The 15,994-nt window shown below is 51.8% G+C and overlaps 2 protein-coding genes across 2 annotated transcripts in view; both read right to left on the bottom strand.

The window, feature by feature from the left end:
• CACNA1S (calcium voltage-gated channel subunit alpha1 S) overlaps nucleotides 1–11,413 on the bottom strand; it is a 90,036-nt gene extending 78,623 nt beyond the window's left edge. Inside the window, exons 1-2 of the mRNA XM_064273414.1 lie at nucleotides 11,229–11,413; nucleotides 9,040–9,145 (exon numbers count right to left, since the gene is read on the bottom strand). Coding sequence (XP_064129484.1) covers nucleotides 9,040–9,145; nucleotides 11,229–11,380 — 258 coding nt within the window. The 5' untranslated portion in view covers nucleotides 11,381–11,413. The remainder of the gene's footprint in view (nucleotides 1–9,039; nucleotides 9,146–11,228) is intronic.
• Nucleotides 11,414–12,572: 1,159 nt separating this feature from the next.
• Nucleotides 12,573–14,251, bottom strand: ASCL5 (achaete-scute family bHLH transcription factor 5). Its single transcript, XM_010590402.3, has one exon. It carries the CDS (start codon nucleotides 14,048–14,050, stop codon nucleotides 13,463–13,465), a length of 588 nt encoding a protein of 195 aa, XP_010588704.1. The 5' UTR covers nucleotides 14,051–14,251; the 3' UTR covers nucleotides 12,573–13,462.
• Between the last annotated feature and the right edge of the window lie 1,743 nt (nucleotides 14,252–15,994).

Genomic DNA, 15,994 nt, shown 5'->3' with positions numbered 1-15,994 from the left:
CCTGAGAGGGATGGGAGGGGTCTGTACACTTGGGGGGGTGGTGAAGGAGGAATGAGGGGTAAGGCGGGTGCCCAGCCTGGGAGAGCATGAGAGACCAGTACTGTCCTGAGTAATAATGATATTGATTGCTAACATTTATTAAGCACCCAGTGTGTGCCAGACCCTATTCTAGTCAAATACATTTAATCCTTACAAAAACCCTATAAAGTAGGTACTCTTACCCCCATTTTATAGATGAGGAAACTGAGGCTACTAAATGGTAGACTCCAAATAGTTCAACTCCAGGCTGTGTGCTACCAACTACCATGCTGGAGTGGGCGAGAAAGAGACCGATGGTAAGAAACAGGACACCTAGGAGAGTTTGGGTGGGTTTGTCAGATCCCACCCCAGCCACCCCAGTGACTGTCACTGCTGCCCCAAGTCTGGGCTCAGTGTGACTTCAGCTGTGGGCTTTGCATGCTGGGGAGGGCAAAGAAGGAAGAAATGAACACTTATCTGGAGCACCTCCTGTGTTCCAGGCTGGGTGTGATGCCATCCCACTAACCCATGTTCTAGTCCTGGAAGGTAGATATTGTGGTTCCCTTTTCACAGATGGGGCATCTGAGGCTCAGAGAGTTTAGGAAGCTGCCCATAAAAACCTAGATTGAAACTAGCTGTGTTTGACTTGAAAGCCCAGGGTTTTCCCACAGCTCCTCTTGAAGACGTCACAACTTGGGGCAAGCGCCCAGGGCTTCTTCAAAGGCAAATTGTGGTGTCCACAGCCCCTTGCCCTAGTGTAAGAAGGCTAGTATTAGGGGTGGGGATGCTAAGACCCCAGTGGTGGGGAGAAGCAGGCTCATTTGACAGACCGTTGTTGAGTAGGTCAGTGCTCAGAGCCCCCTGTGCCCCACAGGCCTGCATCCTTGAAAGGCAAGGCCAGAGCTAGGTCCTTTTGAGCCCCAGCCTCTCCAGATGGCAAGACGGAGTGGATGGCTGGCCGGCCACAGGAGTCAGCGGGCACATTCCGGACCCGAAAAAAGACAACTGCCTTGGAGCCAGAGGACTCTGAGCTGCAACCTGAACCCCAGGAATGCAACAGGGGCCTGACAGTCTGCTGACCTGAAGGTTGAGGGAGGGGGGAGGCAGAAGAGCGGCCGGAGTGAGCAACTCTTCTGATGAGTCCTGCCCCTGGGCCACCCCCAGGCTGGGTGCTTACTTCACGAGTGTTAAGAAAAATCATCCAGAACTTGGAAATAAGGCAAAAGGAGGGTACCATATCCTTGTAATGGCAATTGGAATCATTGTTTAAGAGTCCTGGCCAAGGACAAGTTCATTATCTAGGTGGGACAAGGTTTCTCAGCCTCAGTGCTATTGATATTTTGTGCTGGATAGTTCTTTGTTGTAGGGGCTCTCCTACACACTGCAGGATGGTTAGCAGGATCCTTGGCCTCTACCCCAAGATGTAGACATCCCTCCCCCTCCAACCCCCTCCCCCCACAATCCCAGACATTACAGATGTCCCCTGGTGGGCAAAACTACTCCTCCCCCCAACTCCCTTTGATCTTGGGGATATTGACCTAGGGGACAGTACCTTTGCTTGACTTTAACTGTTCTGTCCTGTAGAGATGCAAATAATAATTTATGCCTGGTAGAAAAGATAACCCCGAGGGTTACAGTCCTATTGCCCTGTAGGACATTAACCAGTCTGGTACCTAACCTGGCCCCGAGGGTTACGGTCCTATTGCCCTATAGGACATTAACCAGTCTGGTACCTAACCTGGCAGTCCTGTTCAGCATTCTCGCTGCAGTCTCATGTAGCTTCTGTTCCTCTAATTCTTTGAACCAGTTTTCCTCTCCTGCTTGTTCTCTTCATTAGTTGAATTAATCTTTGACATACGTTCCTTCTACATTTTTACGACAGTCATGTCTTTAATTCTTTGAAAATTATACTTGAACACAAGGTTGTTTCAGAATGAAATGAGATCATGTCACAAAACCCATCAATTCCCAGCCCACGACCAATAATTAGTAACTCTGATTACTGTTGCCGTTGCTTTTCCACATGGATCCCCTCAGGCTGGCCATGCTTGTATGGCGGTCCTCTCAAAGGTCTCCTTTAATCTAATCAAGGACTCTTCCCTACAAGCAGGGCCCCTTCAGACCTCAGGGAGCAAGTGAGACTTCAAGGGGCAGAGCTGGCTTTGAAGAGCCTGTGCCTTTGGAGGATCTGGTTCTGGTCTTGGCTTCCTGAACATTCCACTGCCCTTCCACTGGCCACAGCAGTGACTCGGTGTCTATTCCATTCTCCCTCTTCTCTGGCAAATGGTTCTCCTTTGTTACCTGCACCGCAGCCTCCACTCTCCTGGGAGAATTCTGTGTGGGGGCTGTGTTAGGCATGATTCTCAGAGTCTAAGGCAGGTTTCTGTCTTGTGCAAATGGAGTCCTGCCTGGAGGTTGGGGCTAGATGTTCTGGATGTCCATTCTGGCATGGGCAGGCTGCAACTACACAATTAGAAGAAAGCAGGATTATGGGAGAGAGGCTGGGAATCTGCCCTCCTGGGGGCCTCCTTCCTGTACCACTACCCCAGGAAGCAGGGATGGCCATCCTTCTCTCCCCTCTTCTGATGTCCAAAAAGCCTCACCGAGACACGCAACTAATGGTGCAGGTCTCCCCATATAGCCAAATATAGCATGTGAAGTAATTTAGCCTCTCTGTGCCTCAGTCTACTCATCTATAAAACGGGAAAAATCATAGTACTTGCCTTATGCAGGCCATTGTAGACATTAAATGTGATAATGCACATAAAGCATTAGAATAGTGCCTTGTACAGTGCAAATGCTCAGCAAATATTGGATGCTGTTGATGACGATGATGATATTATTCATTTGCTGAAGGATAAGGAAGGAAGGCCACGAAAGCCATTCAAATACATTCCAAGGAGAAAAGATGAGGGGGTTGGGAGAAATCAGGGACAAATGGTGGGTAAGGTGAAGAGGAATTTTTTATCTGAAATAATTGTTTGGTCATAGGTATTGGCGGTCATACTCCTTGAATCTAGAACAAACTGGGAATCTCTGCAAGCAGGGGCTCTGTGGCTGGGAGCCCACTCTGAGACACTGTGGTGCCTGCACAATGAAAGTTTCTAACATTGACAGATTGTTGTTGTCCGTCATCATCAAGTGGATTCTGACTCATGGTGGTCCCATGTGTCACAGTGGAACTGTGCTCCACAGGGTTCTCAAGGTTGTGACCTTTCAGACGCAGATTGCCCGGCCTGTCTTCAGAGACACCGCTGAGTCAGTTCCAACTGCCAGCCTTTAGGCTAGTAGCCCTGCTCTTCACTGTTTCTGCCGCTCAGAGACTCTCTCTGATAGGTAAGGTACTACAGTTTACAAGGTCTTTCCTCTTCCAGTAACCGCTCTGACGTATACAGTGCTATCCCCATATTACACCTGAGGAAACCAAATCTCAAAGACATCGGGTTATAAGACAGAAGGCCTGGTGATCTGCTTCTGAAAACCAGCCACTGAGAACCTTGCGGAGGACATTTCTACTCTGACATACATGGGGTCACCACGAGCTGAAATCGACTTCATGATGACAACTGGTGTTTTGCTTTAATGCTAGGCGCTATTCTCAAAACTTTGCATGTATTCATTTATCATTCTTCACAAAAACCCCATTGGGTAGGTGCACTACCATCCCCATTTTACAGATGAGGGAACCAAGGAAACAGAGAGGTTAAATAACTTGCCCAAGGTCACACAGCTGGTATGCGGATGGGCCTGGACTCAAAAACATACATTCCAGCTCCAGAATCCATCCTCTTAACCACCATGTCCTAATGTTTCTCCAATATGTCAGATTTCAGAGCCCTTTTCTCCTCCACCATGATGGACACAGCAAACCTATATTTGGCCAGAGGAGCAAGGGGACATCAGCATCCTGGATCCTTTCCTTGCCACCTTGTCACTGTGTGTCACTGGAACTCTTTGTCTTCTCTGGGCCTCAGTTTCCTCTTCTACTGAGGGAAGACCCCAGATTACCCACTGACACATGACAGGCTGAGTCATAGGAGTGCCCTCAGCTCTAAGACGTCCAGGGCTCCAAGCCCATTATCTTCAGGTGACGGCAAGCAGGCAAAATCTCCCTGAGGGGCACCCAGACCTCCCGGGGACCATTCCCACAGTCAGGTGTCAGGGCTTTCTCTTTATCAAGGGTGCTGACCATCCCACGACTCTGCCTTGCATACAAGGCAACTGTGGGAAGACTTTCCTTCCCTGGACCATCCTCCAACACAGCCCCAGCTAGGCAAGCATTGCCCAAAGTGAAGAAACCTCTGTGTATCTCTGTCGGGAAATGCCCAGAGCTGCAGGTTCAATTACCCAGTGGACACAGGCACCGGTACCTCCACATGTCTAGAGGTGAACTCACTACATTCCTCCTCCCCAGCCCCAAGCTCACTACTCCTCCAGTGCTGCCGTCTTGGTAAGTGACACCACCCTCTGCTCTGTCACCCTAACCTGAAACCTGAGTGTCATCCTGGCCTTCTTCCCCTCCCCCATGCCTCCATCCCCACACCAGGTCAGTCAACAAGTCCTATTAATTCCACCTCCTAAATGTCTCTCACTTCCCCATCTTTACAATTACCAATGTCTTAGGTCCAGACACCTTCCCCGTTTCCAGCCTGGATGACTTCAGTGGCCTCCTCGCCACTTCCCCTGCTTCCTGCCTCACCTCATCCCCCACCCCCGACCCCAGTCCACGCTCTTCATGGTGGCCTGAGAGAGTGTTCTAAAAGCCAAATTGATCTCTCTATCGCTTGCCTCCATCCCTTTGCCCACATGGCTCCCTTGGTTTAGAACCCTCTTCCTGACTGGCCTTCCCAGTGCTCTCCTTCACCACCTACCTCCCCATCCAGGGTCAGCTACTTAACTTGTGGGGTCCCTGGGTGGCACAATTGGTTTATGCTCAACTATTAACTGCAAGATTGGTGGTTTGAATCCACCCAGCAGTCCCATGGAGGAAAGGCCTGGCGATCTGCTTCCATAAGTTTACAGCCATTGAAAACCATATGGAACACAGTTCTACCCTGATACACGTGGGGTCACCACGAGTTGGAACTCACCCGACAGCAGTGGGTATTCTTGTTTAAAAAGTAGAGGAAAGATGCCATTGAAGGTACTAAAATATAAAGCTTCTTCCTTCCTTCCACACTCTTTTTCCACCTGTCATGGTGTCTTTATTCTTATTTACTATCGTGTCCCTGAGGCCAGAGATCTGCAGAGTCGCCCACCAAATGGGCTATGGCACTCCCAGTCTACGGTGGGGGGCAGCCACCACCAACGTGCTCTTTCCAGAGATGTCAAAACCAAACCTGGCCCTCTCTGCTCTTGTGCCCAGACCCCTGTCTGGCAGCCTGAGGCCCAGGGGGCAAAGGATCAGGCTGGGAACCCATCCTGGGAGGCAGTGAAGTGGTGGGAGGTGGCAGAAGGCAGGACCAGCAAGCCACTGGTTCATGCTCCATTGTCCTATCAGACTTCACTTAAGAAAAAAAAAAAAAAAAAACCAAACCTGTTGCTGTGAAGTCGATTCTGACTCATAGCGACCCTATAGGACAGAGTAGAACTGCCCCTATAGGGTTTCCAAGGAGCAGCTGGTGGGTTCAAACTGCCGAACTGCCAATCTTTCAGCTATCAGCAGAGCCCTTAACCACTGTACCGCCAGGATTCCTCAGAATTCACTTATCAAACATATTCAAAGATAAAGTTATTAAGAATTTCAATACTACGACCACAGACGACTAAACCCCAAGCACAAGACCTTTCTGAACGTGGGACCCTGTGCAGTTACAGTGGTCACATGCCCTGGAAGCTGGCCCTGTCCTCACCCTTCAGGTTTTAGGTTAAACATCCCACCCTTTGGGAGGCCTCCCTGACCCCAAGACTAGTTGAGGTCCTCCTTCAGCATGCTATTATACTGACCCCAAACTTCACACTCTTCCTGTTTCATTTTAATTGGCTTAGTTTTAATTACTTGTTTAATTGATTTAATCAGTTAAGTCTGTGAAGACAGGAAACGTGTCTGTTTTGTTCATGATTATATTCCCAGTATGTGGCAGGCATATAAGCCAAAAAAACCAAACCCATTGCCATGGAGTTGATTCCAACTCATAGCGACCCTACAGGGCAGAGTAGAGCTGCCCCACAGGGTTTCCAAGGCTGTGATCTTTACAGAAGCAGACTGCCACGTCTCTCTCCTGCGGAGCAGCTGATGAGTTCCAACCACCGGCCTCTTGGTTAGCAGCCTAGCACTTAAACTGCAGGCATATAATAGTCACTAAATTTTTTTAAATAAATGTTTGTTAAATAATGAGAAAATCAATGAAGAGCTGATCCTTAGCTCTCCCTTCTTAAAAACTATGGGTTATTTTGGATGGCTGGAAAGTCCCCAACCTTTCCCAGATACCTACACAGCAGCCCAGAGGGTAAGAAGGAGAGAACTGTGTAGTAACCCTCCTTCCTCCTGCTCTAACTTGTCTCATTTCCCTCTTGCTGGGTTTGAGAAAGCCCTGCTTCTAACCAGCGACGTGACCTGGAGTGTCGCCTACTCTCTTTAAGCTTCACTAGAAAGGGGTCGGATTAGGGTCCCTCGCTGACCTTCAATCTCCCATCCAGGTGACATTCTAGGTGTCATTTGCTGCTTTGAAAAGGTTTACAGAAAGGTCTTTTCCCCTTCTAGATAACTCATAATCCTGTCTCTGTGAGCTCTAGACCTTACCCAGGGATTTGCAACTCTAACCCACATACTGAGGGGAAACACACAGAAGCATTTGAAACTTCCAGAACTTCCATTTTGTTTCAAGATGGCAGATGACATAACTAAGATGAAATTCAATACTCCCCAGGAAGGCACAAAGTTCCATTCAAAAGCAGTCAATTTCTTAAGGAATTCACAGGGAACCAAGGTCCAAAAAGATGAAATCCCAAAGAGGGGTAGACCCAGAGCCCCCTCCCCTAATCAAGCAACCAATTATTTAATTAACTTAAACCAAAAAACCAAATCCATCGCCATCAAGTCAATTCCGACTCATAGCAACCCTATAGACCCTGCACGACACAGTAGAACTGCCTCATAGGGTTTCCAAGGAGCAGCTAGTGGATTCTAACGGCCGACCTTTTACTCAGCAGCTGAGCTCTTAACCACCGTGCCACCAGGGCTCCAATTAATTAACTTAATAGTAATTAATTAATTAAAAATAAGCCCTCCTTAAATAATTATATCAGGGACATAGAGAGCTAAGCCAGTTTATAGAAGGCCCAGGGCTCTGCAAACCACCTCCCCTACCACCATAGGTCACATAGGGCCTGCTCACACTTAAGCTCATTCCTTTTCACACTCATAGCAAGCACACATTTAGAATCCCAGCTTCGCACCCACTCAAAAGAGATTCCCATGGAAACCAGCATAAAGACGAGGCAGAGATACATATCTTCCTTTCAGGATACACTCTAATAGGCCTTCTTCCTCTCTACCCCTGGCATCTAAATGCAGGAAAAAGCCCCATTGGCGGGTTCCTTGTCCTGTTTTCTAGGGGTCTGAGCATAAAGGTCTGAGCCCACTGTTTCTAAGAGGGCTTCCTTCAGAGGACTTCATGTTGTCACCACCTGGGCAGCAGGGCCGGTGCAAGGCCCTGCTACAAGACTTAGATGTGAGTGACACTGGGCAAGGTGCCTCCACTTTCTGTGCCTCAGTTTCCTTGTCTTTTAAATAAGGTTAATAATGTTGCCTTTAAAGTGTTGAAAAGCAAAGATGTCACCCTGAAGACTAAGGTGCGCCTGACCCAAGCCATGGTGTTTTCAATCGCATCACATGCATGTGAAACCTGGACAATGCGTAAGGAAGACCGAAGAAGAACTGACGCCTTTGAATTGTGGTGTTGGTGAAGAATATTGAATATACCATGGACTGCCAAAAGAACGAAGAAATATGTCTTGGAAGGAGAACAACCAGAATGCTTCTCAGAAACGAGGATGGCGAGACCGCGTCTTACACTTTGGACATATTGTCAGGAAGGGTGGGTCCCTGGAAAAGGATATCATGCTTGGTAAAGTACAGGGTCAGCAGAAAAGAGGAGGACCCTCAACGAGACCGACTAACACAGTGGCTGCAACAATGGGCTAAAGCATAACAGCGATTGTGGGCGTGGTACAGGACCGGGCAGTGTTTGGTTCTGTGGTACACAGGGTTGCTATGAGTCAGAACTGACTCGACAGCACCTAACAACGACAACAACAATAATGTTGCCTTCCTTACAGATCAAATAATACAATAATGTGAAATATTTAGCACAGAGTATGGCATCTAATAAGCACTTAATAAATGTTAATCAGTTTTATCATTAAATAGCTCAGTTTACAGGGCAACGTGAGTCTCGAAAACCCCCTCCACCTCTGGCATTTTATGGCTCTGTGTATACATTATTGGTGAAAGGATGAGGAGAAAGTGGGACACTGAAACCTGTGAGAGCCAGAACTCGATGGTATGGCCTTCTTTTTCCAGGTCTCCCAAGTTTTCCACCTTTGACAGCGTGCTGTCTTACCACTTTTCTATTGCTCATTTTAGTGGAAAATATCTGAGTTCTCCTTCTCTGACAGGTTTCCAAGTTACGGAGGCTCTGGCTTTCACAGGTGTTGTAGTATAGAACTCTAAAACATGTTCTCTCTCCCGCGTCCTAGGCCAAACTCTTTCATGAAGGCAAGCTCAATGGAAGCGGTTTTCTCTGGGTGATACCCGAGGAAAGGAAATTAGCCTTCAGACGCCATTACTCACTGGCTGAGGCTGACCTTACTAAGCCTCAGTTTGCTCATCTGTAAAACGGGACTATTTCTCTGAGAAGCCATTGAGCCAGGCTGCAGGTGACTGGGAGAGCAGGGTTCACATCCTCAGGGGACCAAAGCATCAGCATCATCTACCAGAGCAGAGTCCACCAAGGGAGCCAGCCTTCCCCAGCAGGGGCTGCAGACCAGCAGGCAGGGGGAAGGGAGGACGTCTCTTACCAGGCCCAGGTTCAGAGAGTTGTTGTCATCTTCAGGCATGGGCAAGTACACGGCCAGGGCCACACAGTTGGCAAAGATGGTGAGCAAGATGATCATCTCAAAGAGTCTGGTACCAGGGTTAAGGAAAGCCTTGAGAGAGGGCTGGGGTTTGGAGGGTTCAGGGGAAGAGAGCACTGAGGGTCACGCTGGACTGTGAATGTAATGCCAGGTGATGGGCAGGCTGCTTCTTTTCTACTCTCCCGTGGGGTACAGAAAGTGTTGGGGAAACTGTGGGACTCCCCTACCCTCAGGAACAGGTAACTTGCACTTAGACTCTGGGACTGCAAAGACCTGGTAGCTGGCTGAGGGCTGCTCAGCTTTTAAGGGCCAGGGCAGGGCGCTCTTAACATTGCTCCATCCCGTTCTCCCCACCCCTCTGCCCAAGGAGCCATGACTTTCTGAGATTCTGGCCAGACGACTATTCAGGGGCTCATCCAGGGAAATGGCCAGGGAAGCTGGGGGACAGATGCAGGTTAGACAGGGCTGAGTACCCACAGAGCAGGATCAGGAAGGAAGGTGGGAGATGAAACCTGAATTTCCAAAGCCTGAGGAAGGAATCGGTACTGATTACATCAGCATACCCACAGAGCTGTGCACTCACGCTAGTTACACGTGGTGCCAACTGCTCACACCCACCTACACATATGCCCCCTGCCAGACACACCCATCCCTCCACAGCCATTTTCCAGAGGGCACCCGCCACCCACACCTGTTCCTTTCTTGATTTGTTGATGAGCAGCACGGGCCTACCATAGAGTGGCAAGAAAGAAAGGGAGCCAAAGCGTGAGTTGCTTGCCTGTGGTTGGGTTGGAGGTGGCGAGCATGCTATGTAGATGAGCTTGATTGAAAACACCCGTTCCCTTTCCAGCACTCTCCAGTGTTTGAGAAAAGTGGAGGGCTACAGGGGCATGGGCCTACAAGAGGAGAAGACACAGAGGGGCAGAGAATGGGGAAAAGGGGGAAGCCACCAGGTAAACCTGCTGTCAGGAGCCTGGGTGGCACAGACGATTTGTGATTGGCAGCTAACCAAAAGGTTCGTGGCTAAAACCCACCCAGCAGCTCCTTGGGAGTAAAGGCCTGGTGATCTGCTTCCTTAAAGATTACAGCCCAGAAAACGCCATGGAGCAGTTCTATTCTATAACACGTGGGGTCACCATGAGCCAGGGGCCAACCTAACAGCAGCTAATGACAACAACAAAACCTGCTTTGACAGAGACAGGCAAGGAGGAAGAGGGAGTGGGAGGATTCGATGCGGGGTAGCTGAGGGCAGCTGTGGGGAGCAGGGCTTCTGTGGGCCCTACACTAGTTTAACTTGGTCCCGTGTTCTTCTTGTCCTCCATCCATTCCTTATTCTCCTTTCTTCCGGAGAACAGCTGGTGGGAGCCCAGTCTTCTTGAACCCTTCAGAAATATTTCAAATATTCCTGACTCTCTCTCTCAGACCCCATTTGGCACAGGCCTCCCTCCTCCGCGGAGCTCCTTCCTCCCTTCCCCAAATAACCCAGATATTTTCATCATTCTTCCTCCCAGAGCTAATACAAACATAGAAAGGGATTTGAAGTCCCTGTCCCCAGGGTGGCAAGTCTGAGCTAAAATAAACAGGCTTGCTTGGCCTGCGTCTTGGAGCCGTTCACAGCAGCCCTTCTTCAAGCCCATTTCTCCTCCAGCTCCATCCCCAGCAGGGTCCAAGTCTGGATTTTCCCCCAGGGGAACCCTTCGCTCAACTCTCTCCTCTCTTCACTTTCACCCCCTCTTCCATCAAGGCACAGGATTTTCCTGTAGTGGCCACCCCTTCTCTACTCCCACCCAATTCCATACCAAAATGAGACTGTTGCTTCAATTTGGGCACACTTGGGAACAGTCCCATGAAACATCCCAGGACCCTTTCCTAGATGGTCAAGAGGCATCTCAGCTCGTCAATCAGGCCGTGGATCACCCACTCATGCCCCAGGAAGCCCACCAATTCCTCTTCCTTCTCTCTGGCTCAGTTGACGGCTTCCTTCTCAAGACTCCTTATGACAGTCTGGCCATACCCCCATCTTCAAGTCCCCAGTCTCCCTGGTCCCCAAAGTTTACGTTCTGTGACCCCATTGTCTCCCCCTCCCATATTACACACGCTCTCCCAGCAGCCCCAGGGGCCCTGAAGGATACTTCCATTCCACGATGCTGATGCAGGCCTTTCTCAGGGGGTTCTCTAGGGTCAGGCAGAACAAGGCACGGGGTGGCCTTGGCAGATTCTCAGGAACAGGCTTCTTGGGCTGTTTCTTCTTCAGGCCCTCATCCTGGGGCGAGGAGGGCTCCATGGCTTCCCTGGCAACCTTGCTTTCTCCCGCTCCCCTACCCCACTGCCTGCTCTTCCCTGCGTCCCCAATGCCCCCACCTTGGGGACTGGGCTGGCTGAGCCTGGTCGGCCAAGACTGCCCTGCTGAGCTAGCCGGGGGCGGGGGTGGGTGGATTACTCTCCCTACTCCCAGCGAGTAAAATTAGCCTCCACTCAGCTCGCTGCTGCCCAGCCTGAGCTCCCGAAGCCAGGCAGCTGTCATTCCTTCCCAGCCTAGCCAGTGACATCCCAATCTGTCCCCCTCCCTCCCCGCCAGAAGGTTGGGGTGGGGTGGGGAGGGCAGAAGGAACTTACACACAGGCCTCAGATGGGGCAGTGGGAGACAGGATGGAAGGTTCCAGAGTTGGGGCCATAGAGAGTTCAAGTAGAGGGGTGGCCTACGATATGGAACCTCAAACCTCAGAGTGGCTTCGTCATGCCAAGGTTAGGCTTCTCCCTTCTCAGCCCCACAACACCGTCCGGAGAAGCTGCCGGGCAGCTAACTCAGCACAACTCCACAGCACCCCTACTCATCTCAGTACCTGAAGAGATCAGGCCAGGGCTCCTCCCTACCCTTACCCCACCCCACGTGCACTGCATGTCAGGGAACCCCTCCCTTCCAGGGCGTAAGACTCCCAGAGCAACCTCGAGTGTGCACACCTCCAGCACAGCACCTGCTACAGTGCAGTGACTTCGTGTCTTTCTCCCCACCCAACTGCGCAAGGGTGTGTACTTTACCTCTGGGACTCTCCGCCCTCTTTCACGCACTGAACAACATAAAAATCCTGTCGCCATCAAGTCTGTTCTGACTCATGGCGATCCCATGTACTACAGAGCAGAACTAACTGCTATATAGGGCTTGGATTACAGCCATAAAAACCCTATGGAGCAGTTCTACTCTAACACATTGGAAATCCGTGAGTCAGAATTGACTCCATGGCGACAGGTTTTAAGCTTTATGGAAGCAAATCTCCAGGCCTTTCTTCCATAGCACTGCTGGGCAGGTTTGGAAATATCAACCTTTAGGTTAGCAGCTGATCACAAACCGCTTGTGCTTAAACTCTCTGCAAATGTTAGCTGAATGCATGCCCCATACACCCTTGCAGCAAGTGCTCTGGGTGGGAGTGGGAAAGGGGCCCCGGAGTGCCTAAGAGTAGACAATGATAGAAATCACAAACCTCAACAATCCTTTTATTCAGTCCTGTGAGGCACACACAGCACCAATGGACCTATAGGATACCTGTCTTCTCCCCCACCCCCTAGAGGCTTATAGTCCGAGAGTAAAAACACAGGCTTCACTCAACCTGGGAAAAGCTACAAGGCCACACTGGGGAGTGAGGGGTGACTGGAAGCCCTCCCTCAAGGAAGCTGGAGAGCGCCACCTGGTGGCACAGGCATCGCCTCTTCCAAGCGTGTCGGTTCTGTTCGGTCTGGGCTGAGTTCAAGCAGCAACTTAGCCTCCAGCGCCTCCATTTAGGCTTCGTTCGTGAAATGCCAGAAAGCTTCCAACGAGGACGCTAGAATTTGAGGCCGTCTCGTAGAAAGCCGGGGCACGGCGGACCCGAACCAAAGCTCGGCCCGCACTGGTCCCGGCTCGCCTCCTGGGAACTCACAGACAGAGCTGCGCCTGAGGCGGTGGAGGGCCGAGTAGGGCCACGGCCGCAGGCCTGATGTGCACAATCTGGGGCTGGACTCCGACTTTGCCACGCACCGCGCTGAGGCACAGCAGAGCTAGACCAGGGACGGCCAATCCGGGGGTGCCTTCGTGCAGCCTGCAGGGGTCACAGCGCGCACCCGGAGCTTTCCCCAGTCGCTCCCCATCCCTGCAGCCACGAGGCTCCTTCGGTGTCTCTATCGTGCCCCTCGCACCCCCGGCCCTGCACCTCCGTTCCCAGCTGGGAGGGATGAGGCCGACGGTGGCAGGGTGTCGCAGAACGGGAGCGCCGCGGACCGCCAAGTGTCAGAGACCTGCGCCGTACCCGGGGTGACCCAGCAGACCCAGGCTTCACCCAGGAGCGGGTTGGGGCCTACGGATCCCGCAGGCCGGGGGTGGCCACTGCGCCGATTAGTGGCTGGACTCCTCCGACTCGAAGAAAGGTGAGGAGGAGAAGCAGGAGGACTCGGACGACTCGGGCGCCAGGGAGGGCGGCACCCGGGCCTCGCCGTCGCTGGAGCAGTCCTGCCGGGGCCCCGCGGGCGGCGCGGGGGCGGGCCCGGCACCGTCCGGGTTCGCGCTGAGCAGCTCCTGCAGGTACTTGATGTAGCGGATGGCGGCGCGCAGCGTCTCCACCTTGCTGAGCCGCTTCTCGGCCAGGGCGCCGGGGAGGTGGCCGCGGAGGCGCGCGTAGCCCTCGTTGACACACTTGACGCGCTGCCGCTCGCGCTCGTTGCGCTTCTGGATGAAGGCCGGCTCGAAGGGGTAGTCGTAGACGCCGAAGGCGCCGGGGAAGGGCACGTAGGGGAACACCCCTGCGTAGGCGTCGTAGTACGGTGGCTCGGCGTGGCCCGGGTACAGCAGGAGGGGCACGTTGCTCAGGGGCTCGGCGGCGGGCAGGGGCCCCTGCCCGGAAGGGGGCACGATCCCCAGCTGCATGCGGCTGGGGGGCGCCATGGGCCTGCGGTCCACCAGGGCTCGACAGAAGTTATTGTTCATGGTGCCGCGTGGAGCTGGACCCAGAGTGAGACCCTCACGGAACCTCTCCTGCTTGGGGTCTGCACGTGCACGGGCCTGACCGTGGGGTGCGAGTCACATCGCCAGCAGCGGCTCTGGGGTGGCAGGACTGCCTAGGGTCTCTTTTCGCCCTTTGGGATGGCTTCCAGGGTCTCCCTAAGAGGAACCATGGCGTCGGACACGTGTGAGCCCTCGAGGAGGACCAGCAGTCACCGCCTCAAACCCAGCTTGTGACCCCGCAGCACCCCGGAGCCCTGCCCTCCGCCGCGGCACCCATGGGCTGGGCCACAGGCCTGTGCACCCTGCTTCCCGCAGCCCAGCACGGGCACCTCCCGCCGGAGCTAGCCCCGAGGCGCCATGGTGGCCCGCCGCCCCCAGCGCCTTGCCCTTTTGGCCTTCGGGATCCCCAGACTGTTCAGGGAGCCGGCAACAGACCGCTGCTCTTAGGAGTGCGCCAGCTCCGCAGAAGGGGTGTCCCGGGGAACAAAGTTTCTAGAGAAGAGAGAAAGTAACAATTAGGAAAGACATTATGTTATGGGCTCCTTTGTGTCATCCCGACCCTCAGAGGGGATTATAAGCATCATGAGGGGACACTGTGTCTACTGAAGAGGATACAGGGATCTGCGTTCACCCCTTAAGGGTTGGATGACCTTTCTGAGTTGTGGCTTTCATAAACGAAGCAATTAAAACAACCCTCACTGGAGATTAAGAAAATAAGAGAAGTAAGTATATTAAAAACCATCTACTACATGGCCTGGCTTATTAAAAATATGCAGTAACTCATTTCCTTTGAGCCCACTGCTGTCCAGTGGATTCTGACTCGTAGTGACCCTATCAGGTCTCCTCATCGTTGATGCCTTCCAGGACCTAACATAGAAACGGGCTCGAAGGCTGCTCAGTGAATTAGCAGGAGAGATCCCAAGGGCAGCCACAAGTCAATGGAGGGGCCTAACTCTTTTTTTTTTTTTTTTTGCTTTAGGTGGACGTTTACAGCTCAAGTTAGTTTCTCATACAAAAATTTATACACACGTCATTATGTGACCCTAGTTGCAATCCCCATATGTGACAGCACGCTCCTGCTTTCCACCCCATATTTCCCATATCCATTCAACCAGCTTCTGTCCCTTTGCACCTTCTCATCTCGCCTCCAGACAGGAGCTGCCCATTTAGTCTTGTGTATCTTCTTGAACTAAGAAGCACACTGTTCATGAGTATCATGTTATGTCTTATCTTTGCCTGAAGAGTTGGGGTTCGGGAATGGTTTTAGTTCTGGGTTAACAGAGAGTCTGGGGGCCATGTCTTTTGGGGTTCTTCCAGTCTCAGTCAGACCATTAAGTCTGGTCTTTTTACATGAATTTGAGTTCTGGCCCCCACTTTTCTCCTGCTCTGTCAGGGACTGTCTGTTGTGTGAGGGGTTTAACTCTTTCTTTATAGAAGGAAATGCAGCTTTGATTCCAACAAAGTCAAGTGTTTTGGGGGTTTTAAAGGCCTGGCAGAGAGACAAAGCCTTCCCCAGCCAGTCCGCATGGGTCCTGGTGATGCCCTCTCACACCATCCTGTTTCTCCTCCATGGCACTTAACAGAAGTGTCTATTCTTCCACCACTGTGTGCCCAGAGCCCAGCCCAGCCCTGGGCTGTAATAAAACCAAAAACCAGTTGCCATTGAGTCAATTCCAACTCATAGTGGCCCCATGTGTGTGAGAGTAGAACTGTGTTCTATGGGGTTTTCCATGACTCTGTTCTTTCAGAGATAGATTGCCAGGCCTTTCTTCTGAGGTGCCTCTGTGTGGACTTGAACTACCAACCTTTCAGTTAGTAGTTGAGCACATAACTTTTTGTGCTGCCCAGGGACTCCTGGCATGTTATTACCAAACCAAACCAAACCAAATCTGTTACTGTCGAGTCTATTCCGACTCATAGTGACCC

This window comes from Loxodonta africana, chromosome 20 (assembly GCF_030014295.1).
Source record: "Loxodonta africana isolate mLoxAfr1 chromosome 20, mLoxAfr1.hap2, whole genome shotgun sequence".
Lineage (NCBI taxonomy): Eukaryota > Metazoa > Chordata > Mammalia > Proboscidea > Elephantidae > Loxodonta > Loxodonta africana.
The sequence above is the reverse complement of the archived record's forward strand: the minus strand, read 5'-3'. Positions and strand labels throughout refer to the sequence as shown.

What these genes read in the sequence shown, in the direction of transcription:
- ASCL5 (XM_010590402.3), bottom strand. Translation starts at nt 14,050, where the DNA reads ATGAACAATAACTTCTGTCGAGCCCTGGTGGACCGCAGGCCCATGGCG.